General features: G+C 41.2%; 1 protein-coding gene across 6 annotated transcripts in view; it reads right to left on the bottom strand.

Moving 5' to 3' along the window:
* Nucleotides 1–275: 275 nt before the first annotated feature.
* SH2D4A (SH2 domain containing 4A) overlaps nt 276–26,240 on the bottom strand; it is a 53,097-nt gene continuing 27,132 nt past the window's right edge. For 5 of the 6 annotated variants that reach the window (XM_039875743.1, XM_039875744.1, XM_039875745.1 and 2 more), the window contains exons 5-10: nt 24,845–24,925; nt 21,116–21,227; nt 19,261–19,462; nt 16,318–16,448; nt 2,483–2,703; nt 276–2,002 (exon numbers count right to left, since the gene is read on the bottom strand). In XM_039875743.1, coding sequence (XP_039731677.1) covers nt 1,910–2,002; nt 2,483–2,703; nt 16,318–16,448; nt 19,261–19,462; nt 21,116–21,227; nt 24,845–24,925 — 840 coding nt within the window. In that variant the 3' untranslated portion in view covers nt 276–1,909. The remainder of the gene's footprint in view (nt 2,003–2,482; nt 2,704–16,317; nt 16,449–19,260; nt 19,463–21,115; nt 21,228–24,844; nt 24,926–26,240) is intronic. The other variant, XM_039875748.1, reaches the window with a different exon arrangement.

Below are 26,240 nucleotides of genomic sequence, written 5' to 3'. Positions count from 1 at the left end.
AAACACTGAGTTTCATTATAAGTGAAAACGGAGGTCCACAGACGTAAAGGGCCCTGCCTGAGATCACACTGCTAGTGGTAGGAAGAGATGGGAACAGAATAGAGGCTTCTGACTTCCAGCCCTGTGCTGTCTGTGCAGTTCTGTAATGTCATGACTGATGAATCATGGTGAGAAACAAAAGCTGACAGATCCTTTTAGACAATTGTCTAATTGACAGTTATCCCTCACACAATAGAAACCATATGGAACATTTCAAGAAACACATAACAACAATCTGTGTTTAAAACTTTCTCATTATAGCACACATACATACCCATGAATACTCACACGTATGCAGGCGCCCCGCCCTCTTCTCTGGTTACATTTCATACTGTCAACAAGTGTTCTATACAACCGACCAACTCATGAACAAACTGCTACCACCTTCTGCTCCCTTTAAAAGAGTGCCGACATAGGGTTAGGCCTGAAGTATGAGTAAATCTCCACCTTCCCAGAAAATTATCTCAGTGGCTCAGAAACTCTTGGATCAGGCCGTCTCCTTTACTGGGGCTGGAGGTTGGGGGTGGGGTGAAGTGGGCATGAGGTTTCTAACTGAGCAAATCTTAATCCCAGAGCTGAACAGAGCCAGTGGGAGGCTATTCTCATTTCCCATTTTTCCTTCATTATGAGGAGGGCGGTATATAATGCACATAAGTTTCTGTAATTACATACACTTCTGTATTAGTTTCCTAAATCTGTAGTAACAAATTACCATAAACTCGGTGGCTTAAGAAAACAGAAATTTATTCTCTCGTAGTTCTGGAGGCTAGAAGTCTGAAATCAAGGTGTCGGTGGGCCATGTTCCCTTCTAAGGCCCTGGGGAGAATCTGATCCATGCCGCTCTCCTAGCTTCTGGTAGTTGCCAGCCATCCCTGGCGTTCCCCAGCTTTTGCAGCTGCATCTCTCCCATCTGCTCTGTGGTCCCAAATCCTCCTCTCCTTATAGGGATGCAAGTCACTGATTCCGGGCTCACCCTGACCCAGTAGGGCCTCATCTTAACTTGACTACACTGGCAAAGACCCTGTTTCCAAATGAGGTCACAGGCACAGGCATGGGGGTCAGGACTTCAACAACATACCTTTTTTGGGGACACAATTCAACCCACAAGTGGTAGTACCCACACAACTCACTGTTCTGTCCTTGTCTGTCACCACTAACAAGCAGCAGCTCCCAAGACCCTAGGCACTGTCTCCTCCGTGCTCTCTGGGGTGGGGCCGAGGCGGACAGGGCATGTGCTGTCCTGATGCTCCAGAGCGAGGAACACGCTCGCTCTCCCAGTCTGCAGTATGGTACATGTTACGCCTCTCCTCCTACATTTTAAAACTCATTCGATTTACATTCCCAACTTTGTTATTCTATGTTTCTTACATCCTGATTCCAAAATGCACAATAAATGAAGTGTGTTTCGAGGTTCATCTCAGTCATCAGTAAAGGCTTATTTTCGAGCTTCCCAAAGTCAGCACAGAACTTCATATAAACAGGACCCTGAGACTTTTGAGATGATGTAGTTCCCACATGCTACTGGTGTTGGAAGTATATCTTCATTCCTAACAAGTTTCAATTTCTTCTTTGTTCATTTTATCTTGCATACATCATTAAGGTTGTATCCTTCATGTTAAGTAGTTGCTGAAATTGGGGATCATCTCCCTTTACTTTTGGAGTGTATACAATGCAGAGGTGATTTTCTCTTAGCATTAAACTTCAGCATCTGTGCAGAAGAGATTTCCATAGGACTCCAAGGTTACTTTCAGTTGATCAGAATTGGCTCTGCTACAGGGTGATTTTGGCTTCACACGCACATGTCCATTTCAGCGCTGTTTGTCCAGAGGAAAGCCCGGCTGGAGGTTGCAGAGTGACACGATGGGGGCTGTCACGCAAAGAGCTCCAGGTAGTCGGGAGTCTGGTCCTGCTGACCACGTGGATACAGAAGGAGCTCCTTCCCCAGGGAAGTTATGGGTTCCTCCTGTGAATCAGACAGCATAGGTCAGGCTGGGCAGGTTGTTACAATACTATAAATAATGATGTTGTGCCATTTCCACCGCCTCAGAGTCCATAACTTCCTGCTTACCCTTGATTTACACAGTTTTATTGGTGGTGTACGACAATTTTAAAAGAGATTTTTCGTATCTACAAACTGCCATGTACTCTCCTGCCCGTGCTGAGTTCTAACTTGAGTGTTCACAGATGTGATCACTGTATGCACAGGTTTTTTAGCATCTCCTATATTCTCTGCCTCAGGGGGGTCCCCCTGAGTATATGAGGAGGAACTAGCCTCAATGATAAAGAAAATGCAATTAAGAATCCTGATTACCAGGAGGAATTATCAAAGACTAATCCCCCCATTACTCGTCTCAATCATTTTTCTTGTAATTGCTTTTCATTGTTAGAGCTGCCGCGGGACAACAGTTTGCAGAACAAATTAAGTTTGTGCATCGTCTCTCACCTTGTGATATTCCACCAGCTCGGCCAGAGTGGCATGCTGCAGCTGGTCCACGCCCAGGAAGCTGTAGGAGTCCGTGGAGGCATCTATGAGGAAATGTTTACAGCCATCCTCAGAAAGGTAGGACAGGGCATAGCCTTTGATCTTTTCACTGACTCGGATCAGAAAACTGCCTGGCACGCATGTGCTCAGAAGGTCGTTTGCTCTCTTTAGTGTGAGAATTCCTAGGGGAAAGAAAAGCAGGTATTTCAGCCAAATCATTTCCAAAACTCTTCTCTGTTAATATAGCTATGTGGATAAAGTTTAGTAAAAATAAGCGCAACATTAAGTCCATTTGGCATTTCTTAGGAATACAGGAAAATGTCATTTATCCTCTGGTATTTGGTAACTGGGCAGGGAAGGTTACATAAACAAGTGGATAGTACAAATGAGAGTATAAATGCTTAACCTTCAGAAGAACACATTTCCACTTATACACCCGGTTATAACAACACAGGGGCTAGATGGCTTCTGAGTCTGGTAGGACCCTTGGCAGTTATCGTGGGTTGTGAGATCTGGAAGGGGACTTGAAGACACGCGCCTCAGTTTATTGACAAGAATTATATGGCCTGCGGGATGATTCAACTTTATCTAGAACAGTGCTTCTCAACCATGGCAATGTCTGAGAGCCATTTTTGATTGTCATGGGCAGGGGACAGGGCTGGAGCAGGGTGAGGTGCTATTGGCATCCAGTATGTAGAGGCCAGGGATGCTGCTAAGCATCCTACAGGGCACAGGACAGCCTCACACTACAAAGAATTATCCAACCCAAAATGTCAATAGTGCTGAAGTTCAGAAATACTGGTCTAGGAGTCAGCAAGTTAGTAATAGAACTAGGATGGACACAGGTCGGCAAGGTGCCCTCTGCTGTAGCTGCTCTTAAATGATGCTCATTGACATAAAAGAATAAAAGTGTGTGTGTGTGTCTTCATAAATATTCAAAGGAATGAAACTTCATATACACTTACATACACACACACACACACACACACACACACACACACACATCCAGGGACTGCATATATGTGCATATGTATGGATGGATATATTTGGATATATATATACATATATATGTATATATATATAAATTCATCTATACATATCTCTTCATCTATACATATCTCTTCATATATATAGTTGAGACGCCTCAAGCATTCACACTAATCCAAACCGGATTTTTCCCCAGTTAGTCCAGACTCGTGAGGTTTGACTCGTATTCCAGGTTTCCCTATTTATTCCTACTGTAATTCTTCGGATGAATCAGTAATGTTATAAAACACACAGAAAGTGCACAAATACATCTTGGAAAGATGGCGAAGTTGTTGAATTATTCAGTGAGCTCTGATTAGAGAGGGAGGAGCAGTTTTCTCCTAATGTTCTTTTTCATTGCAGCAGACTGAAGCTCTTGCCTTCTCCCATTCCACAACTGATACTCAGTATCTTATTATTAGGAAAAATAAGAGCCTCCTGATGAAAAGGCAGTGGAGTATCATAGCCCTTCAGTCTTGTTGTTAGTAAAGTTAATGGAAAATTGAACCCTAATTGTCTAAAGTTAAACATAAAACCGTTTCTATTTTCTGTTTTGTAAATAGACCTTTAATAAAGGGAGGACTTAGAAAATCATTTGTTCTCCCCCAGCCACGACTAACCAATCAGCCCTTCTCCTGACTTCTCCCAGGTACCATTCAGGAGGCCCTGTAGTCTGCACCTCCAAGTTGAAGTGCATGAGGCTCAACCCCAGTCACCGGGGTAAGAACGGGGGGTGGTGTAAAGGCCTGGCAGTCCCGCCACTTAGAAGCAGAAAATGTCTCTGAAACATAAGATGACGTATAGCCTCCCTTTAAGGCCTCCCCAGCTCTACTGCATTCATGCCCAGCAGGGTTAGCGATGCCTACGCATGACCACATCCAGTTGCCTTTCTGCCCTTTTCCTGATGAGACTGAGCCACTAGAAGATGCAGGCACCATGGATACTGAATGAGCATCTTGGGCCAGCTGCTGCACTACCCACTTTAGGTGCTCAAATGATGCCATAAGCTCCGACAGATAAGGACTGTTGCTTCTGTTTGCTTGTTTTACTTTTCTAAACACACCTGGTCCCACTGATTAAATTACAGATGACACTGTAAGCTGAAACGAAGCAACAGGTAACCAGTCTGCCCAGGGACTGGTTGCACATGACCACGGTGTGAAGACTCTGCTTTAACTATCTGTGAAACCAGGGCTATCTTTCGCTGACACTGAAAACTCCCCGCTTCAGAGCCAAGGGGCTGATAGACCATGAGTGAAGGAGAAGCAGCATTCTGGAAAAAAATTTCTCTCCCCTCCTAGATATACTGACAGGCTAACTCTGAAATCCCAAGTGACTTCAACAGATGGGGCATATGTTGTAATTTATAACATCTGGATGTCATCCAGATGGGTTTGGATTGCCGAAGTGAAAACTATTCTGGAAAAGTATGACCAAAACTGGGTTAAGGTCCAATTTCTCTTAAAATCAGGTCATTCAGTAGGTGTAAATCAAACTGCCTGAAGCTTCTCAATCTGTAATTATTACCTGTTTCACCCAGATCTTGGCACCGGCTGATCTCCAGAGACACCAGAACACAATAAAATGATTCTGTGGCAAATCACAGGTCATAATGGAGACTCCTTGCACGCAGTGGCACTGACAAGGGGTTCAGAAGGTAAGTGCTATTGAGACTAGGCTTTGTTCTTTTTGCTTTAAACAGAACTCTTATTCCTGAAAAGCACAGTCTCTTGGCACTTGTATCTGACAATGCAAGACGATGCACAATTTGTCATGATTCAATCAAGGGCAGTAGGTGCATTCAAGGAGGCCTGGCTGTGATCGCTGCCAAGCAGAGAGGCTTGTCTGCTCGCAAAGGGAGTTCTTGAACACAAAGCCAAACTCCAGTGTCAGATATCAATTACCGTGGTGTAGGGCAATCTCTTCACAGTATTTTTCATCCCCTGATTTGTCCTGTGCATGACTCTAAGAATTCTGAAGCATCAGTCTTCATGCAGCTCCCCTAAAAGCCGTGACACCTCCAGGCCACCTCCTTCCGATCAGCTCTCTACACACGCATTTCAAGAACCAAACCTATCTGAGGTCATAGGAGGACTTCGGTGCTAGTAAAAAGGGGTAAATAAAAAGCTTTCCTTTACTTCATCAACTTTTGAAATAAACCAGATCCTTACCCAGCAATGGTCTGTCCATTTTAGAGCTGAATCTGGCAGGGTGTGGCAGAACAACAGCAGTCCAGAAGAAAGCAGATGTCTTCACAAGAGATCTTACTAGACAGCTGGCCCTGAAGAGCCTGTGGCAGAGCTGGGCTAAAACTCCTAAGAGCCTAACACCGAGCTCAGAGATTCGTAACAGCTGGAGTTGAGAGAGAGCAGAGAGGAACATCCCGCTCCTTTCTCTGTGTGGTGCCCGACCTCCCCCTACAACAGTGCCATTCAACAAAATCTTCTGGGATGCCGAAATTTTATCTGTGATGCCCATGTGGCAGTCACTAGACATATGTGGCCATTGAGCACTTGAAGTGTGGCTGGTGAGACTGAGGAACTTGACTTTTAATTTTATTTAATTTTAATTAATTTTAATTTAAGAGCTATATATGACTAATTGCCATATTGGACTGCATAGCTCTAAACCCCTCTGGAGTGAAGGTTTAGAGCTCCATGACAGGCCCGGGAGAATTATTTTTTGCATAGAGGAGAGTAAACAGATCCCGAGAGATCTGAAATAACTCTGAACTCTAGCAGGGCCCTGACTAGAAATCCAAGTGGCAGCAATTACTCTGCAGAAGCGGGGAAGGTCAGTGGGATGCCCTTTCCCACAGCTTCCTCCTGGGAAATACTGACTCATTCTCTAAGATTCAACTCAACAGCATGATGCTTTCTGACTTCTCCCTGAGCAGTAAATCTCAGCTTCCTCTAGGCCTGCTGAGCACCTGGTTCCCACTTCCATTTGAGCACTCACCAGGTCTATCCGAGGCCTTGCCTGGTTCTGAGCATTCACTTGTTCACCCTCGGTCTTGGCGTGCACCGTTCACAGCCCTGTCAGAGCACTAATGGCACAAGTGCTCTGTCTCTCCCTGCTCCACCTCCTGTGAGCTCCTCGAGGACAACTACCACATCTTATTTATCTTCACACCCTCAGCACTTGCCATTTAGACAATGCCCAGGAAAATGAATGATTTTGTCTTACAGTCAAGTCAGAAACATCCTTCTCTAGGACACATCTACACAGCCACTCCCTCCAGTCTGAGAACTGTTATCACAGGGACAAGGGATGCACTTCGTGTTTCTCTGAAGCACCACCAAGCCTAACTTTGTTTATACGTGTGCGTCTGTATGACCAACTTCCAGCATCTGGAGAATATGTATTTAAAAATCAAGGCAATGATAACCAAATATAACAGCACTTAGAGTTTGTGACCTCTGCCTGGCATATCTCAAAGCATGTACTATGCTCCTTTTAATCCTCACAGAGGCCTCACAAAGAGGTACTGTTACCACCCTCAAACAGCAGACGAGAAAACCCACATCGCGGAGAGCGTATATGTGGTTCCAGTCCCTGGGCAGGAGTGCTGGGCTGGAGTTCAGGCAGTCCGGCCCCAGAGCCCAGGCTCTCACACTCAACCAGACCGCTGAGCACCTGGTTCCCACCTCCATGTGAGCACTCACCTGGTCAATCCAAGGTCTCACCACTCCCCATGCTAGCACATCATGCAGCTCACCAGGCTTCCATTTACTATTTCATTTAACCCTCAAAGAATTCTAAAGTAAGGAGCACCGATATTATTATCATCTCCACGTTACAGATGGGAAAACAGGTAGAAAAAGCATAAGCGCCAGGTTACATGGTTAGTGATGGTCTTCCACGCTAGTGTTTTGTTTTTTAACTCACTGGACTTGTGGAATTTTCCTGGAATTGGCTGGAAATAAAATATGAGCATTTATTTCACAAAGAAGTCCTCATTTCTCACCTGGGCAACTTAAAGAAGATTTCAGTTATTAGTTAAGCGCAGTTGCCTGGACGTGGGGACAATGCCCCCATGACCTCTATAACTTCCCTTAAGCTCAGGATGCTGTTGCCAAAGACTGCAAAGCTCTAAGGCTCCTTGGGCTTCGGCGCCCTTTTCCGTCCTACACCGGGTCTGCTGCAGAGCCGCCTGGGTGCTGCCCCTCAGGTGCTCTGCCAGGTAGCTCTCATTCCCTCTTTCGTCAACTGTACTATATTATTTGCCTCTTGGGCTGCCCAGAATGTGGGACAGGGAGAGGATGGCACTAAGACAACGTTTATGAAGGAACACATCTCTGCCATTAAGATGACCTCAAAGTCCCACACTGCAAACTGCCTTGAGAAGGCAGTGAATAAAAGAAAAATTGACTTAGAAAACTTATTTCCAAGTAGCAACCCTACCAGACTCAAAAGGTACATGTTATCCACTGGGGGGTCTTAAATTTGGAAGAGAGCTCTATATTTTCCCTCTTTAGCTCCTTTCTACTTTATGCTTTCTTTAACCCCTTCAGTATCTAAAGGAAGCTCTGGGACCTGCTCTAGGAGAGGTTTGGTGATGCTGAGCTCTTACCCTTGAAGTCTGGGGGCATATTAGGGAGGAGGAAAAATGGTCAAAGCTCTTAAAATATTACTTATAATGTTTCCTTAATAATTCAAGGATTAAAATTATATCATTTGTTTTCACTTAATTAGTGTAATGGTTAACATTTATAACTGGGGCTTACTGTGTGTCATACACAGTACTTTACATATGTTAACTCATTGAATCAGAACCACCATTTGAGGCAGGTAATATCATTATCTGCATTACATAGGTGCGAGACAGAAGTACAGAAGTCATATGACTTGTCTACGGCCACACAGCTGGATGGTAGGAAACTGGGATTTGAACACAGGCAGTGTGGCCCCAGAGATGTGCTCTTAACCACTACACTCTACTGCCTCCTCCCTTGGCATAAAGAAGTAGTGTATAATGTTCTCTGGCTGTGGTAGCAGAAATCCAGTAAACAAACATGATGACAAAGGAAAGTCTGACGACAAAAGCATGGATTTAAAAGTACTTCTCTAAACAGTAGAACCTCCTCTCCATAAAAAATCCGAAATAGAATCCCCAAAGCAGAGTTGCTCTCCTTTGCCCCTCACCCACCCACTCCACCTCTCCCTTGCCTCTGAGCTCCCTCAAGGTCTGTCCAAGAACACAGTGGGAAACTACAAGATGGGAGCGTGCAGCTCCCGGGCACAGGCAGGCCATGGTACCCTGTGGCTGGCAGCATCAGGATGAGGACTCAAATGCATCATTTGAAAAACTCATGTAAGAGAGGGTTTGGGGGTTAATGGACTATTCTCAACATCAATGGAAAAACATACCAACATTTTTGCAGCAAGTTTGCTACACTGAGTAATTTATGAGAAAAGTCAAGGTCTTCCAGAAAATAATAATTAACAAACAATGCATTGTATTGGGGGCATAAGAGCTAGCTCTTCTCAAATGTAAATAAATGTGTGTAGCTTGTTTCTTTATGTTTCATCTTTAGCTACTTAAGACATTAGTCACATAAGAGAACTACAGAGAATAATTCAGACCAAGTGCTTTGATGGCATTAATGTAGATGAAGCCTTTATGCTAAAATGTAGGTGAATTCCCAGGGCTTCATACTAAAGTCTGCTGGTCCCTGCAAGAGCAGGACAGTGACTGCCAGGGAAGGGACTTCCAGTGGCCCTTCCCTACAACACACAGCAGTGACATATTCCTGCTGTTGGCCATGGCTAATTCCACCCCATGAAGTATATGAATCATAAATATAAATATACATCTGTGTCACTTTGAGAAGTCAAACAAATCAATAATTTGTGCTTAGTATAATGAATGACAGAAGCTTGAAAATTCCTTTTGAGAAGTGGGCAGAATTTTGATGGCCCCGCAATTCATCTCCACAACTCAGCAAAACAGTTGAAGGACAGATTATCACTATGGATACCAATTCCCAGGTTCATTAAGATTTTAGCCTGAAAGGAAACTTGGGAGGCCTCTGTGAGACATCCTTGTTGCAATCTATGCAGTTATAGATGCTTAGTCCCGAAGAGCTGTGCTGAAGGAGCTGTGGGCCGGCACACTGCCGGGAAGAGAGGGACACAGGACTGCACCTGGGCAATTATCTCTAGGGAACTAAGTTCCAGGGAGACTCCTTCCACAGAAATGGATAGGATTTACCCCCCTGTCGACCCCAAAAAGAATGAAAATTTGGAGGCGTGTGTCCAAAATGAAAGCAATCAAAAGAGCTGCATTATGAACTATGTTGGTATCCCACAGATGTTAAAGGATTTGCTTCTTAGGTAGCTTAAAATAGAAAATATTGGGACTAAAGTATTTGGAGGGTAGTTTCAATTATATGTCATGACAGCAAAAGGCATCTACAAAAAATTCAGGATGGAAATATTTCATCAACAGTCTCTATATCCAAATTGAATAAGGAAGTGTTAATTACATTTCAGAGGAATAATGATCAACTATTGAGATATAAAGCAGACATGTGAATTCTCTAACAACGAAAACAATTAGAAAATTCCTCAATCATAAATTTGTTTATACGCTTATTTTTACGTTTTCCCCACTTTCTCACTCCCAGCCCCTGCTGCCTTCTGAGCTCCCAAACACTGTTGTGTATTTGACAGGAGTAGGAAACTGCTGATGGAAAGAATAAAGCAATGAGTCTGCTTGTTTTTGGACAGACCGTCAAACTTCAGTTTTAGCTATTCTTTTGTTCTTTTCTCCAAGAAGTATAAAAAAGGTATGTTAGTGAGTATAGTTAATGATATATCTACACACTTTGGAGACTCATAACCAGGAGTCAGAATAAGTAAAGTGGCTTGGCTTAGCAGGTCATTAAACTTAGCCAGGAGGTCACTAATCACCAACTTTACAACCATTCTAGGCCAGAAGGTCTGACTTAAAGATTGCCGTAATATGGTGACCAGATGCAAGAATAAAATGAACAGAAATAAGGATTGTATTTGAGGGTCGAGATAGTCTTGAGCTGAAAAAATGAATTTCAAGACAATAGATGAGAGGAGATAAAGGGTGACAAAGAAAGAAGGAAACAATCTTTCTTCAGTAAACAAAACCAAATAGACTTAATCAATGACAGTATTCAGAAGGTTATAAATCTAGAAAATAGGAGATATTACTTTGACAAGTCTAAGACTCATTCCCATTTCCTTGCGCTCTCCCTCCTAACCCCACACTCAACCTTAATTGGCAATTTCTGCCAAACTTTTCCAAACAATGTTATTTTGTTTTGGGGTGGTTGTCCTTTTTGTCCTTCCAAATTACTCTTGCCTTCTGGGGTGATCTCCTTGATTCTGGGCTTTTTAAGGACAGGCCCTAAATAAATACTTCTGGAAATAGCATAGGGCAGTTTTTATAGTAATTAAGATTTATTTTATTAAAGTACTGCTTATTCCTTGTATATAATGCTGTTACTCAAGACAATATTTGGTGGCAAGGTTAGGATTTTAATGCGGAGAGAACAGAAAGGGTGAACGTACTCTGAAGTTCTTCAGTTCTGGTACGTCATAAGAACAGAAACACTATGTGCCAGGCACTGTTCTAAGCACTTTACATACATTAGGTGATTTACTTAAAACAAAACAAATCTAGGGTAGAGATATTATTATCACCCTGATTCTCCAAAGAAGACTCAATTCAACTACGTGATCTGGTCTTAGAGTCTTGTGCTAAGCCTTCACTATCCTGCTACCTTTCCATGCTAGGAGCTAAGAAAACTCTATGCTGCTTTGGAACATTAAATTTTTTAAAAAATCAGCTTGAGATGTAATTTACACATAATAAAATTCAACATCTTTAAGTGTATGATTTGATGGGTTTTGACAAATGTACAATTGAGTAACCACCACCATAATCATAATATTAACTGCATTTCTATTCCCCCAAATGCTTATGGCCTTGGAGCATTTTATTAAGGATCTGAATGTTAAATATATGCTTCTTGGAATTCTACTTGGGGGTGAGCAAAATAGTGTCCAGACAGAAACATGCTTTCCTTATTCTCACAGGTGGAGATGGGCAAAACTTACGCTAAATGAAGTCTCCTTGACATGTCTACTGTGAGATTTAGCGAACTAATGCATTAATTGGAGAAACAAAATGAGGCAGTATTATTGTTCTCTGATTTAAATTTTACAAGCTGAATAAAAAGCATTATCTGAGCATTCCTACTTGTGTTAGTGGTCAGCTATGCTGTGGCTTTTAAGTTAAATAGCCCTGGGCCTGAGTATTGACTCTGCCACCATTAGTGGTCGAAGCCTGGGAAAGAATGCAATATCCTAGTTCCTACGTTCTTATTCTATAAAGTGGGAATAAAAATTTCCTCCTCTAAAGTGCTCAGTATAATGCGTGACACATGTTAGGCTCTCAAAAAATTACTGCTCCAAGAGAATATTCTGATAGACAATTAGAATTAATAAGAGACTTCAACAGTTTCACTGGATTCAAGATCAATATTTAAGAAGATAATTTCTTTATACCACCAACAATCAACTATATAATTAAAAAAATAATCCCTTTCCCAATAGAAACAAAAATTTTAAGTACGTAGCACTAAATATAATTTGCTTTCTTTTTATTTATTTATTTTTTTTGGTAAAAGTGCACATCATGTATGGGAAATTTATTTAATGATTTAAAAAGAAGTATGTTCATGGATAGAAAGATACAATAACATAAAGATGGCAATTATCTCTCCAAATTAATCTACAAATTCAATGCATTTCCACTCGAAATCCCAATAAAGGTTTTAAAACTTGACATGTTGTCCCTAAAACCCATGTGATCATATAAAGGGGCCAAGGAGAGCTAAGACAATTTCAAAAAAGTAGTAGGAGGGAGAACTTGCCCTCTTAGATGTGAAGAATTATTATAACTATATAGTAATTCCCATATATAGGATCTTGGCATACAACAGAGGTAGCATTACATATCAGTGGAGAAAGGAAGGACTATTTAATGAATGATGTTGGGACAATTGGCCACTCATATGAAAAAGAATAAATTAGGTTTCTGTACTGCATATCATATACAAAAATCAATTATAGGTAGATTGTGTATTATACAATGAGTAAAAGCCAAAAAGGAAAAATAGCTAAACTCAACCCAGTGAAATAAAAAACTTCTTTCCATGCCTTAAAATGTGCCAGTTAAAAGACAAATCACAGACTAGGAGATGAATGAGCAAGAAGGAATTCTGCCAGTGGATAGTCTTTGACCTGGAGCTGCCAGTCTTCTCTGAGTCTCCAGCCTGCTAGCCTACTCAGCAGATTTTAGACTCACCAAGCCTCTGCAGTCATGTGAGCCAGTTCCTTAAGAAGTTGGCCATGAAAAGATATATTTCAGGAATAGTAACTACAAAGGCCCCAAGGAAGGGACAAGTGTGATGTATCAGGGACAGAAGGGGGATTTGTGGTGGAGAACTGAACAAGGTAGGAAATGTGGTTTGAGATGAGTCTGGAGCAATAATCAGGGACAGAACAAGCAGGCTCTTTGGGGCTGTAGGGAGGGGTTTGGGTATTACTTTCATTGCAGTTTGATTATGTTGAGGACAGCAGTGACAGCAGAGGAAAGGTGGAGACTGGTTAGGAGGCTGGAGGTCAGATGAGAGATTGACATGGTTGATTCGGGTTATTCACATTATGATAAAGTCCAAGATTTTTTCCCATTGAAGGACAAGGCAAGATGCTCTAGGACATATGCTGCAGTATTTTCAGTGGTCCTCCTAAATGACTGTGAGTGTAGAATTTCCAAATTAACTAACATTAACTTGCGGAATATTTAAAAAATCAGAAAATTACCAACTACAAAATTCCTTCACCAGGCCTTCTGCCAAAACTGTTGGGGATTCCATGTATTCACGATTCTGTGCTTGCACAGTGTTGCAAGCTGGGCTATGAGTTTGCAGGGAGGTCCTTCCCAGGGGGCAGGTGGAAAAGCATCCTGAGAAAGAACAAATGCATATGACCTAAGAATTAGGTCCCTGGTCTCCAACCCACGAGGAATACCGGAAGCAGCCAAGAGATGGCCAGCAAGTCTCTGCATCATTCCATCTCGGTCTTAATACCCAATTGACCCATGTGAAAGTTAGAAATGTGCTTTGGCTTTCAGGAATACTAACAAAACATGAAAAGGAACTTGAGCATCTTTTCAATGTCTTTTCCCACAAGTCACATATTACTAGTGGGACCAAAAGTCCAGTGAAAATTGAGACCCACGTTCTTTGTGGAAAAAAAAAAAAGCTTTAAATTCTTGCTGAGGGGGTAGATGTGGGGAGACTTTGCATATGTAGAGTTGCCTGAGATCATGAAGAGATGCTCAGGAAGTAGAGTTCGGTATTTAATTCTGGGATCTCTCTTGCATTTGGGATTTTTCATAAAGCTCCTACATCTAGGAATTCAGAGGAAATACCCTATTTTCCTGATTATATAACTGGCATCACAGAGCATGCATCCATGTCAGGATATTTCGAAGCTGTAAACCATTTTGCTTCATTATGACTCCAAGTGTGCAAAGAGACTGGAGACAGATCTGGGGTCTTTGTTCTTCTCTGCCATTGCTCTGAATGTTGGGGATCCCCAGGATTTTGTTCCTGGTCTTCTCTTATCATTCTTTACAACTCACTCCTGGAAAATCTTATCCCTTTATGTTTTTAATTGACAACTGCAATCTGTTATTTCTAGCACTGTTCCATTATTCCAATTACCAAATGAATACTCTCACATGACTGCCCCAAAGATATTTCAAACTCATCTTATCCCAAATAAGCTCATTATTCTCCCTCTTCTCCCTTTCTCTAAGTCTCCTCATCCTCTTATGTTCTTTCTCTCAATTGACAGCATGCCTCCTTCCCCCTGACCCCAGAAGCTAGTGCTCCAGTAGTGTTCATTTCCCTTGTCCCTCCTACCCACGCCCCTCCTTACCTAAAGGAAATTAAGAGAAAAGGGTGAAAGTATGAATTTCTTTTATACTTTCATGAAAGTGGGGTGAAAAGTTAGGTGACCAAAGCAGTAACTTAAGAGGGGGAATTTATGGATTGTATGACAATGAAAGGAAGATGGGGAACCAAACCAGAAATTCCATCCCAATATTTCAAAGCAGGGTTCCTGATAAATAAACAATTATACTTCAAGAAGATACGATGTCATCCATCTTCTCCTTATCATAGAAATATGTGAAATTTTGTCTTCTTAAAACTGAAGACAATGATTTATAATGACAACATGGCTGCGTATTTATTGATTATATTGTTATATTGTATGTTATTTATTTTGTTTATGACTATGATAAATATTTGTATAAATGAAAATAGACCAACAACAAAGCAATTAATAAATTATTATACGTACAACTCAAGAGTCTTATTCTTAAACCAAAGTTCCAACTGGATTTTTAGTTCAACTGTCTCTTCCAAGCTTTTAGCAACTGTTTCAAATAGCACCGACTGTTAAAGTACCAGGATTTTTAATGACATCAACTAACAATTTCCCACTCCCTGCTGTTAAAATAAACTACCACCCTTGTAATTAGGGATGACAGAATCTTCTGCCCAATGACACAGAAACTACAAAGTGGCTGATTCTGAGTTTTTATTTTAAAAAGGAAAATAGAAAAAGCAATGTGAGACAAGTGATCATAGCTATGACTAACATATAATTGACTTGTGTTCTATTTGTCTTTTGACACTGCTGTCATTCTTTCTCTCAACGTCTTCAGAGCAAAATGGAAAGGAAGGAGGCTTACGACCTGGTTCTAGGAAGGAGGGGCATCCCTATGGGAATGGATTCTTACCAAAGCCTGAATTGCTTATTTTTGTGAATACATTTATGTGTGAGATGATACTACATAAAAGAGAGAAAACTTAGATACAATTCAAACCAAGATACCCTTTAGGACAAGTGTGCTCTGTGAGAGAACTTTATTTTTGTTTAAAGCACTTTTGTTGTACATAGAGCCAATTAGTCCAATTTAACCACAGACTTGACAGAAGCCAATTGTGGCAAAAAGTCACTTCCTTTTTCTCGAAGTCCAAGAAACTGAGAAGTCAGTGAAATGTGAGCTGGGTAGAAGGCTTGAATTAATCAAGTTTCTAAGGTCAAGTAAAGAAATGGTTTATTAGCTAATATCTGATTCAGTTCCAAGAAACCCACCTTGCAGCCTTAACTACATACTAGATGAGGAAAATGATGCTCAGATAAATTGATTTGCCACAGAGAAAGATGATTTGCTCAAGGTCATTCAAGCAGTTACTGGAGCACTAACTTTCTGCCTGTTTGACTGATGCCTTGACCACCATGCCCAAAGGCCATATCTGACTCTCCCTTGATGGACCTTGGACCAAAGGTGGTGCCATTTTATGGAAGTCACGATCAAGTGTCCTAGTGTAGGTAATTAGGAGGCACTGCTTTCCCCATTCGCCCAGCAGTGTTTTATTTGTGTGTGCAGTGACTATGTGCACACAGTGACCATGTGCACACAGTGACCATGTGCACGCAGTGACCACGACTGCTGACTGCTTTCTAAATAGGTCATGAGAATGCAGCTCACTGTGAAACTTTTGAAAAACAGCTTTGTGAAAATCATGTCAAAGACCGTTGTTGGGCAGCCCAAATCAAAGGAAGCCTTTGTTCTTTTGCCCTCCTGGTGAATTGGCAGTTTTACACACCGTCAGATGAAGTTTCATTGAAGGAATCTCTACACTCACCATGGAACCAGGGAGCAATGGTGTCGGAGGTCTTCTCATAGCCTGCTCGCAGAGGTAGCTGCTCCTCTTTAAACCATCGGATGATGTCCTCCTGAGCAGAGCTGGATGCTGTCCTTGTCACTCCTTGATTTCTGTTATTTATAAAACCAGTTTTCAAGTTAGATTTAACTAATTTGAAAGTAATGCCTTCAAAAAATACATATACATATATATATACATATACATATATCATGCTTCGCATATCGCCTCAGTCGGAAAAGAAGAAGAAGAAAAAGAAAAGAAAAGAAAAGAAAAGAAAAGAAAAGCAAAAGAAAAAGAAAAAAGAAAAAGAAGGAAGAAAGAAGAAGGAAGGAAAAGAAAGAAAGAAAGAAAGAGAAAGAAAGGAAGAAAGAAAGAAGATGATTATAGATATTTGAAGATCATCTAATTACATGGGTTGAGCTAATGGGAGGTTGGACCCCTACCCACTGCCATTATATAACTCTTCAAGAGCAGAAAAACAGGAAGGAACATAAATATGTCACTTGTCCTTCCAGTCCTATAGGGCTAATCTTGGGTATGAGCTGCTGCTGTGTTAATACATAGATTTTAATTTATTTTTAGTATAAATTAGAAGCTCCATTAACTTCCAATTAAAATTTGAGGAAATAAGCATTAAAAATGTGAAATACACTCCCAGCACTATTTTCCTAGAGAACATATACTTGCAAACACAATAAATCAAATATAATAAAATAAACTTCTTTCCTAAAATTTTCATTATTTGATTTTCTCTTCTTTCTCTGTTTGCTAACTTCCCTGACTTTGTTTCTTCTCTCCCATACTTTGAAGAGGTTTAGTTCTGTTAAGTGTCAGAAATATAAAGTTAAAGAAAGAAGAGTATTTCAAGATTGGTTAAAAAAAAAAAAAAGACATAGTCAGCAGAAGAATATGGAAATCGATTTAGTAGCAGAACTTAAGTTCTGAGATATTAGTCAATTGCCATTACAAAAAGTATCATTTCGATGTGATAAACATATTTACAAGTCCTGCTCAACAGCCCACTAATTTTGAGCAGAATTCAATGTAAAAACAATAACAGTGAGTTTGGATGAGCTACTAGAATGTCCTGTCATGTAAAATAATGTTGTAGCTTTTTATGGTAACATGCTACCACGAATTACATGTGACATATATCAGATGGACTGATATACATGTACATATGCATATATATATATATATATATATATACACACACACACACATACATCTGATATACATGTACATATGCGCATATATATATATATATATACATACATACATAGCATTTTGGAGAAAATAGCCTATAATATTTGACTTTCCTGGGGAGATTACATGATAAGTTCTCCTACTAGTTTTCAAATTAGGTTTTTTTTCCTTAGGAGGTCTTTGGAGATCAAGCAAACACTATAAGGACAGCCAGTTTCTGTGTTTCCCTGGGCTGGCTCTTAGCTGACCTTGGTCATCACTGTTTAAAGTGCCAGCCCTAAAATCATCCCATTTGTCTGCCTCACAAGAAGCACTTCATGCAAGTGTCTTAAGATAGAGAAAAATGAACTAACTGAGCACAGCTTGAAACAAGAATTGCCCTTATTAAAGGCCACCTTCACTGTTGCCAGTAACATACACTGTGCTCTAAAAATATTGCAGGTAAGGGCACAAGTCATACTCTCCTGGAAGAGCCTGAAGAACAGAATTAAGGTACACAAGAGGCGGGGTCCATGATCAATACACACACACACCCACACACACACACACACACACACACACTCACACACTCACACAGAGGGTCCCTGTGCAAATGCTCACACCTTTGTGGCCTGGTCACAAAACTGCAAGGAGACCCGTTGCCTTTTTTGTTTTGCTGTCCGTAAAAGAAAAAAAATCATTCCCCAAACTGTCACTGTAGAACATGGGCATTTAGCGTTGGTCCCCAAGTCTCAAAATGGAACCTTTCCGCTGAGTAAATAGAAATAATTATAGTAGAGGAAAAGGTCCACCTTCGTTTTCCTCTGAGGTCATAATCCCATTAGGAAAAACACCCTGAAGATAACTACTGACTGCAAGCAAAGGGAAATTTTTGTTTGTTTTTTATTTCCCCATTCTCATAACAGAGAAGCATTTTTAGTTTTTATTTCAGAAGGTAAGGCTTACGACAGTTCTGTTTCATCCAATCAACATTTGATTTCTCCTGGTTATTTTAAATATCACCTTTCCATATATTAGAATATTAAATATCATATATCAATAACCAAGAGGAAAGAATTTTATAATCAGTTAACATAAGGGATAGGGGGGTTTCTGTTGTGATATTATTGTACTTTTCTTCAGGTATTTTCCAAAAATATTATTTTGCCTAAACCCCCTCCCGCTCCCCCGCCAACCTAGGAGATAAAGGTACTATCAACACCAAATAAAGAGTTCATTCAAAAAAATAAACATTTCCAAATTCTCAACATGTGAGCGTGGCTTTGTATCCCCGAGTTGGAATTAGCATCAGACCTTTAATCCTGAACAATGAAAATGTAGCTCTTCGGACAACGTGAAAGTCAGCAAGCCCTTAGGTTCCTACTTCGATACTCTGTCACTACTAAGAACAACACTGGGAATTGACAGAACCTCAGTTGTGTCCTCTTGTCTCTTCATTGGCTCACCTGCTGCCACCAGGTGGGGGTGAGCGAGTGGCATGGGAAGTTGGCAAACTCAATGCTCATCATCACTAATTTATTGGGTATATTAATTATAACAACTGTGGATACTTTATAGATAAGAAGGGGGTAAATGCCAGACAGGCTTAGAGGTGAGACCGAATTTAGTTACACAGCCAGTCAAATGGTCCTCCACTTCCTATAGCCCAACATGTGATTTGTCCTTACTCAGCTCATTTCAATCCTTATTCTTAAAGCCATCTGCGTGACTTCTTACCTAAGAGGCTTTTGAGGGCATCCTGCTGGGTTTAGGAACATAGGCTTGGGTGGAAGAGGGGGTCTTTTTGGTTTCTGTGGAACACTTGCGGGGCTTTGCGGTCCCTCACCACTCCTTCCTTTCTGGGATAACCTCTTGTAGTCTTCCCGGGCTTGTTTAGCCAAGGAACGTCTCCTCTCATCAGCTGCTTTGGATTTTCGCACTAGAAAAACAAAAGGGTTTGAGAAAGGCCCTCATTAGCCCATAGAGGTGGTCAGAAGAATCCGCACTGCAGCTGGTGAACAGATGCTGTCATCTGACGATAATGATGAACGATCACTATCAAGGCCTATTATTCAGATAGGGCTTGCACATTTACAACTGCCCAGAGTTCAGTGCAGAATTCCTCTTTATATGGGAGTTTGGGGGCTTTCTGTGAGGGAGAGAGGAGGAAGGGGAGGAGGAAGGGACAAGACAGAAACGTAGAATCTTTTGTTTGAGGATTTCTTGTAGTCAGTAAGACTAAGTGATGAGTCACAGCCTGAGTGAGGATTCCACTTGGCAGAGGTGATGTCATATCCTTCACGCATACTCTAGTTTAGGATGTCATGTGCCCTGAATCACTAGCAAAGGTCAAACTATCAGGAACTTCTCAGTGGCTCAGGCTGTGCATAGGGTGAACAAGCAGTGAGGCTCACCACTGGTCACACTCAGAGCCCACTATGAGCTGAATCCATTGAAAATTGGCCTGCCAGACCAAGAAGTAAAGTGATTCTTAATACAGACAATTATTGGACATGTTGGTACATATAAAAGTACCCCAAGGCTGCCTTTTAATAGTTCTTTGTAAAATGGAGGGTTAATTGTTTTTATTTTACTTTTGTTTTAACGACACAGCATTAGACTCTAATGCAAGATGTAAGAATAATTTTCATTGAGTGTATATACGCATCCGGCATTGCTCAAATCTTATTACGTTTGACTTCAAAGAGATGACAGAGATGTTCCATTACACTAGGACTCCACTGCAGAGAAGCGACTAGATCTTGCAAATATTTCTGTTTCATAGAACTGTCATTTTAATGGTGCTTATTGTACTGGAACTGAAGATCAATTTAGAATTCTCAGCATCCTGCAAACATTGCTACTCCTCTTCCTCAAGTTGCCTCAAGAGCTAATCTGGCAGTTTAGGCTTCTTTGTTTGAGTCAGATGGAAACCCTAGCGCTACCTCAAACCTGAATTAACTTAGCATCTTCAAACGTGCTCTACTCCATATCAATCTGCACTGGCTTCTTTCGAGGGTTTTATCTCCGGTAGCGCTAACTCAAAAAAGAGTCAGGGTTGGGTCAGAGGCATGGGAAGGAGGCTAATATATTCAGCCTGTTATTCCTGTGTTCTTCTGATTACAAAGTTAAGATGTGTTCATTACAGAATTTTTAGAAAATTAGAGAATAATAACAAGAATTCAAATAAGTAACTTGAATCTCACCTCTCCAAGAAAACTAATGTTAACATGTTCATTGCCTTCTAGTTCTTTTCCTTCATATACTTAGATATTTAAAAATAGGGATATTTTTCATACTATTTTATGTTTTTACTTCTCCTTGCTAAAAAGGTATAACATCCCAAGGTTATAAAACACTCTTCTGAAACATGTTTTTTTCATAGCTATATACCATTCTATCATATTGATATAACACAATTTTGGTGGTACAAAGATGAATTGAGAATATTTCTGCTATTCAACAAATGGCTCATAAGCCTTTGAGTAATAGTTTAGTGTTAAAATATCTCTCAACGATCACTTTAAGAGCTTTCTAGATTATCATTTCCTTACATGAACCAATTGGCTTTGAAAGGCCTCTGGGTACTTACAAGATGCCTGCCACTCCGAATCTTCTTTCCAGTTCTTATAAATCTGCTTGGTTCTCTCTTCATCTATTTGTTTTATTTCTTCATCTTGTGTTTTCTTTGTGGATTCCTTCTTCTGTTTAAAAAAATAAGAAACAAACACTAGTGAGCGAATCTGGCAGTCTTCTTGGATGAGGAGGGCTCTAGGCACACCTGATTTCTATCTAACTCCCTCTGGCCCCCTGAGGAGGCACTTAGGTGTTGTGGGAAAAGCATGGTGTCAGCCATACCTGAAGCCGGCTCTACCTCTATCTGGTTGTACAACACCACGGCTTGTTACTAAACCCCTCTCAGGCTCGTTCCCCCTACGTAAAATTAGATAATTAAGACTATTTTGTAGAGTTATAATAAGGGTTAAATAACTTTTAATGGTGCCTAGCACAATGTGTAACAGATAGTAAAAATTGAATAAACATGCTTTAAATTGAGTTCTCTGAAGTAAAGTGTAAACACTGTTTCATGACACCAGTGTAAACACTACAGTACCTGACAGGTTCCACAGAATAATGATATGTTTCTAACGCAATCTGAGCTGTACCTCCACATGCTCTCGAACCATGTGTCTGAAAATGTGGTACTTATACATGATTTTAGGTGGCTCAAAAAGGAATTTCTTTTTGTCTTAAAAAAATAAAACAAAAATATTTTTTAAAAGCATCCTCTTTGTGAAGGGAAAATATTTGTTAAAAAATGAATTTTCCTTTAAAAAAGAATTCAATGGTTTTTTTTTTTGTAGTAAAATAAACACAACATAAAATTTACCGTCATCAATTTTTAACTGTACAGTTCTGTAGCATTAAGAACTAACACATCAAATCACTTAGACTCAAAAAGTACTTTGCTTATTTGGGTACAGCCTTCTGAGTGCTCATAAGACAACTAAAATTGCAACTTGGTGAACTCAATAAAAGCCGTGGTTAGCTAGAAAATGAAACATGCTGAGAGGGTCAGGAAAGTCTGACTATGCTTCATTCTCCATCACGAAAATGACAGTTTTGTTTTCTTTTGTGTTTTTCTAGGAAGATAAAGACTTTCTTGCTGTTAAATTGTTTCACTATAATTAGAATATAAACCTTGATGTGAATTTGTCTTTAATCATCATAGGAAGTCATAAATCATAGTTAATGTAGAAGGTGATAATTCATAAACTGTACTTCACTTCAGGTGTACCTAAACTTTTGTGTACTCATTGTTTTCATTTTTTTCTTATACTCTTTTCCTGCCTAGAGCTAAGTGCCCTTGGTTTATCAACATTATAAAAACCAAAAAATAGCTTCTGGTATTTGAAATGACTGCTAAAATTTGCCACCCCCTTACCGAAGCTGTCTATAAACCTGAAATACATACAAAGTGCTGCCAGCAATTTCTAAGCGTAAACATAATTTAAAAATCTTAAAAGTGGAGCTTTGTTCATCTTCCACATACATACTTTAAAATGATTTAAACTGATTAGAAAAAATATAGTTATAACATTCAACTATGATATTATGGGTTTTATTGCTTACAAAAAGCAAGAAGTTTACTGAGTCTACCTAAGGAAAACCATTAAGTAAAAAATAATGCAGATGACACTCAAATGTCTGAGAGTGCTATATTTAGTAAACAATATTCCTTGTTGATCTTTACTTTCTCTATGTAAAAAAAACATTTCCTCTTTATAAGTGTTTTGCTATGAGCAGGTCGGTCCAAGATGAGGACTGTGAGGTAGGCATGGGAAAGTCAAAGTGAAGGCTGGGGAATGAAGAGGCAGCAGGGCTGAGGCTGGACACTAGTGCAAATGCCCAGGGGCTGAGGTGTGGAGACAGAGAGGAGCAGTGTGAACTATCACGAGGTTTCCTACAGAAAGCCTTCTCACCTGGCCTGTTGATGGAAATACTTTCCACCTGTGCCTCATTAGACCCTATCCATTGACCCAGAGTAGGAAGACTCTGTTTTATTATCTTAGATCTACAGAGAAGCTTGGTAAATGATCTGCACATTCGTTCTCTTGAATTCCGATATAACTTCTTAAGTTAGAGAAGGAATGGAACGGCACTTGGCCCTGGGCATTCTCATGAGAGGTAAATACTGTGAAAGTCTGGCTGTCTCACATTCAAAAGTGTGGATCGGAACCACTCGTCTAGTCTACCACCCCACCTTTTGAGAGACAAGAAAGCTTAGGCCCAATCTAAACAGTGATGTGCCTCAGGCCTCAGATCACTTCTCTTTTCCATCTAAATTTACACGCTAGATGATCTCATCTTTCCTCACGACTTGAAATAACACCTACGTACCAAATTCCTTATAAGGGTCTACATGATTCTCAGCCCTTATCTGCCCTCTCATTTACTGACCTCTCTGCCATCCCTTGACCATGTAAATTGAGCTCTTGCCTCTGTGCCTTCATACCTGCTGTTCTCTCTCACCAGGAACATACTTTCCCCCCCGCCACCCACATAACTCCCTCCCTCATTCCTTCAGGTCTCTACTCCAATATCACCTTCTGAGAGCAGCCTTCTCTGACCACATCTCTAAGAAACCAATTCCCACCCTCCCAGCATTCCTCAGCTCCCTTATCTTAAATTATTTTCTTCCATAGCAATTATGACCACCTGACTTCAAAGAACTGTTTATCATCTACATAAACTAGATTACAAGCTTCCTGAGGGCAGGACTTTTATCTGTTTTGTTCATTGTGTCTCCAATGCCTGTAACAGTGCCTAGCACGTATGAAAAAGACAATACACGTTGGTTGAACAATACACGTTGGTCTTTCTCACCTGTCTTCATTTAAAATAATATAATGTACTCTGAGCAGCGTTACTGAAAATTTCCTTTAGATACTCTATTGCTGCTATTTTAGAAAGAGGTACATATGTACTACATCAGCAGTACACACACCAGGACTACAGATCCAAAACTTTATCACATTTTCTTGAAGTCTCAGACATGCAAGCTATCCCATTCACGCGTGTCTCTACAGAAGAGTCAGAGAATTGATCTCACTGTCCACAGGAACACAGGCCTTGGGGCCCGCCTCCACTACGGCCCCCACATGAGGCCTGTGGTCACTCAGAATCTTCTCTTTACAGTCTCGTGTCTGACCCTACTTTTTCAGCTCTCTGCAAGTCCAATCCTACTACGGTTTCCAAGTGTAGCCTATGCCTCATTGATTTTGAGCAATGCATGATGCGATAACAGTCTAGCACGACGAGGGAAGCGGGCTCAGCCTGTACGAGGAATCTCACGTCTGGATGAATGTGAGAGAGATCTGAGTGCCCGAAGGAGCCCTGGCACAGGGGACGTGGAGGACACAAAAGGCTGCTCATCGTAAGGGACAGGCTCACAGAAACAATGAACACGTAAGGGACTTAGTCTGAAATCACTGTTTCTGCCAAGTGTAGTGTTTCATTTATCACTCTCTGAAATCAGTCTTCCCTCAGTATTTGCAGCAGCCCAGGATATTGTCTCTGTTTTAGATCTTCGGTGAGTCTAGCGGACACGTCTTGGCATCTGTTCTTTCCATGATACTCAAGACTTTCAATTTCAGATAAACAGGCAAAGATGAATAGCTATGTTCAAAACCTTTAAAGAGAGATTTCACATTCTGCTGCTTAATTTCATTTCTGCATGAGACTAATATACCAATTTGTGAAACATTAGTGGGAATGGCTATGCATTTAGCCCCCTGAAGACAGAATATAAATCTTTTACCTGATGAAATCCATATGCCTTCATACGATTGATAGAATCTGCCAACATTTGTTGAATATTTCTCGAGGAACTGGAGGGTAACTAAAAATTAAATGAAACACATTTTTATACCATTGGAGCTGCACTGCAATTTCAGAAAACAATCTGTTAATGCTTTCCTTGTTTTAACGTTCTCCAGTGCTGTCCTCTCCCTCACAACTGGAACCACTAAAGTTTACCACTAGCACCCAAGTTCCTGAGCCAGTCCTGACTGAGGCAAGCAGAGAGGTGGAGCCTCAGTCTCCCCACTCAGTGGGGCTTAGAAGTGAATTACTGCCCAAGAGCCAGGAGCTGGTGGTTTGCTCATGACAAGTGAGTTTGTCTGTCTTGCTCCCAGTGGGCCCCAGGCCCCTGGGATGACTTCTAGATGTCAGTAGTGCTCCTTAATCTAAATTCTCTCCTTCTCTCAATACCTGCTCTTCCTACCCTCCCCCTCCCTCTCCCTCCCACCCTCCCACCCCCCCATTTTACATCAGACCAGAGAAGTGCTTAGTCTTTGCTATTTAACTGCATACACCTTGCTCAGCATCCAGAACTGGGGGCATGCCTGGAATACCAGTTTGGTGCCTGGATGCCCTGCCTACTTTCCCTGTCTGATCACATTCCTCCCCTCTCCTTCCCTTGACTCTGTTATCCAGCCCACTGTCCAGGTTTCTGCTACTCTAGATGGATTTCCCAAGAGGCAATTCCTGCCAGTGGGGTTCCCAGATCCACTGCCTGGATTCCCTGGTGTCATTCCTGCCTGCCACATGCAACCCCCTCTGGCATTGTGACTCAGCTGGCATAGCATAGCAGGGGGCTCTTAAAACCAGGTCAGTTACATAGGCCCCCATCACTCTGTCCCTGGCTTTAGTGCAGAGTCTGGGCCAAGTCCCAGGACAGACAGCCACATGCCTTGTATAGCCTGATATAGCCACCCACAACCCACACTGCCGTGACTTTGCGCCTTGTGCCTGCGAACTCATTCCTGAATTCTGGCAGAGATCAGAAATTACCTACAAATTTTCAGCAGAAAGCTGGTATCAAGATTCGGTGTGGAACAAAGAGGGTCATCACTATGCTATGTAACAAACCAGCATGGCCACTTCAATTTTGCCTTTTTCTCAGTAGCCGAATGTGCTGCATTCCCCAGCTGCCCTAGCTGTTAGGCGTGCTCATATGAATACATTACCTCCAATACGATTCAGGTGATAACAGATACTTGCTACTTCTATCCGGGCCCTTAACATCTCCCTCATGCACACCTCCAGGCCATTTCCCCTTCCTCTGGGCTGGAATCATGACAGCAATCATGCTACTACTAGAGACAGCAGAGCCACAAAAAACCTGAGCCCCTGAATGACTGTGTGGACCTGAG

Source organism: Pteropus medius, unplaced genomic scaffold (genome assembly GCF_902729225.1).
Source record: "Pteropus medius unplaced genomic scaffold, Ma_sr-lr_union100, whole genome shotgun sequence".
NCBI lineage: Eukaryota > Metazoa > Chordata > Mammalia > Chiroptera > Pteropodidae > Pteropus > Pteropus medius.
The sequence above is the reverse complement of the archived record's forward strand: the minus strand, read 5'-3'. Positions and strand labels throughout refer to the sequence as shown.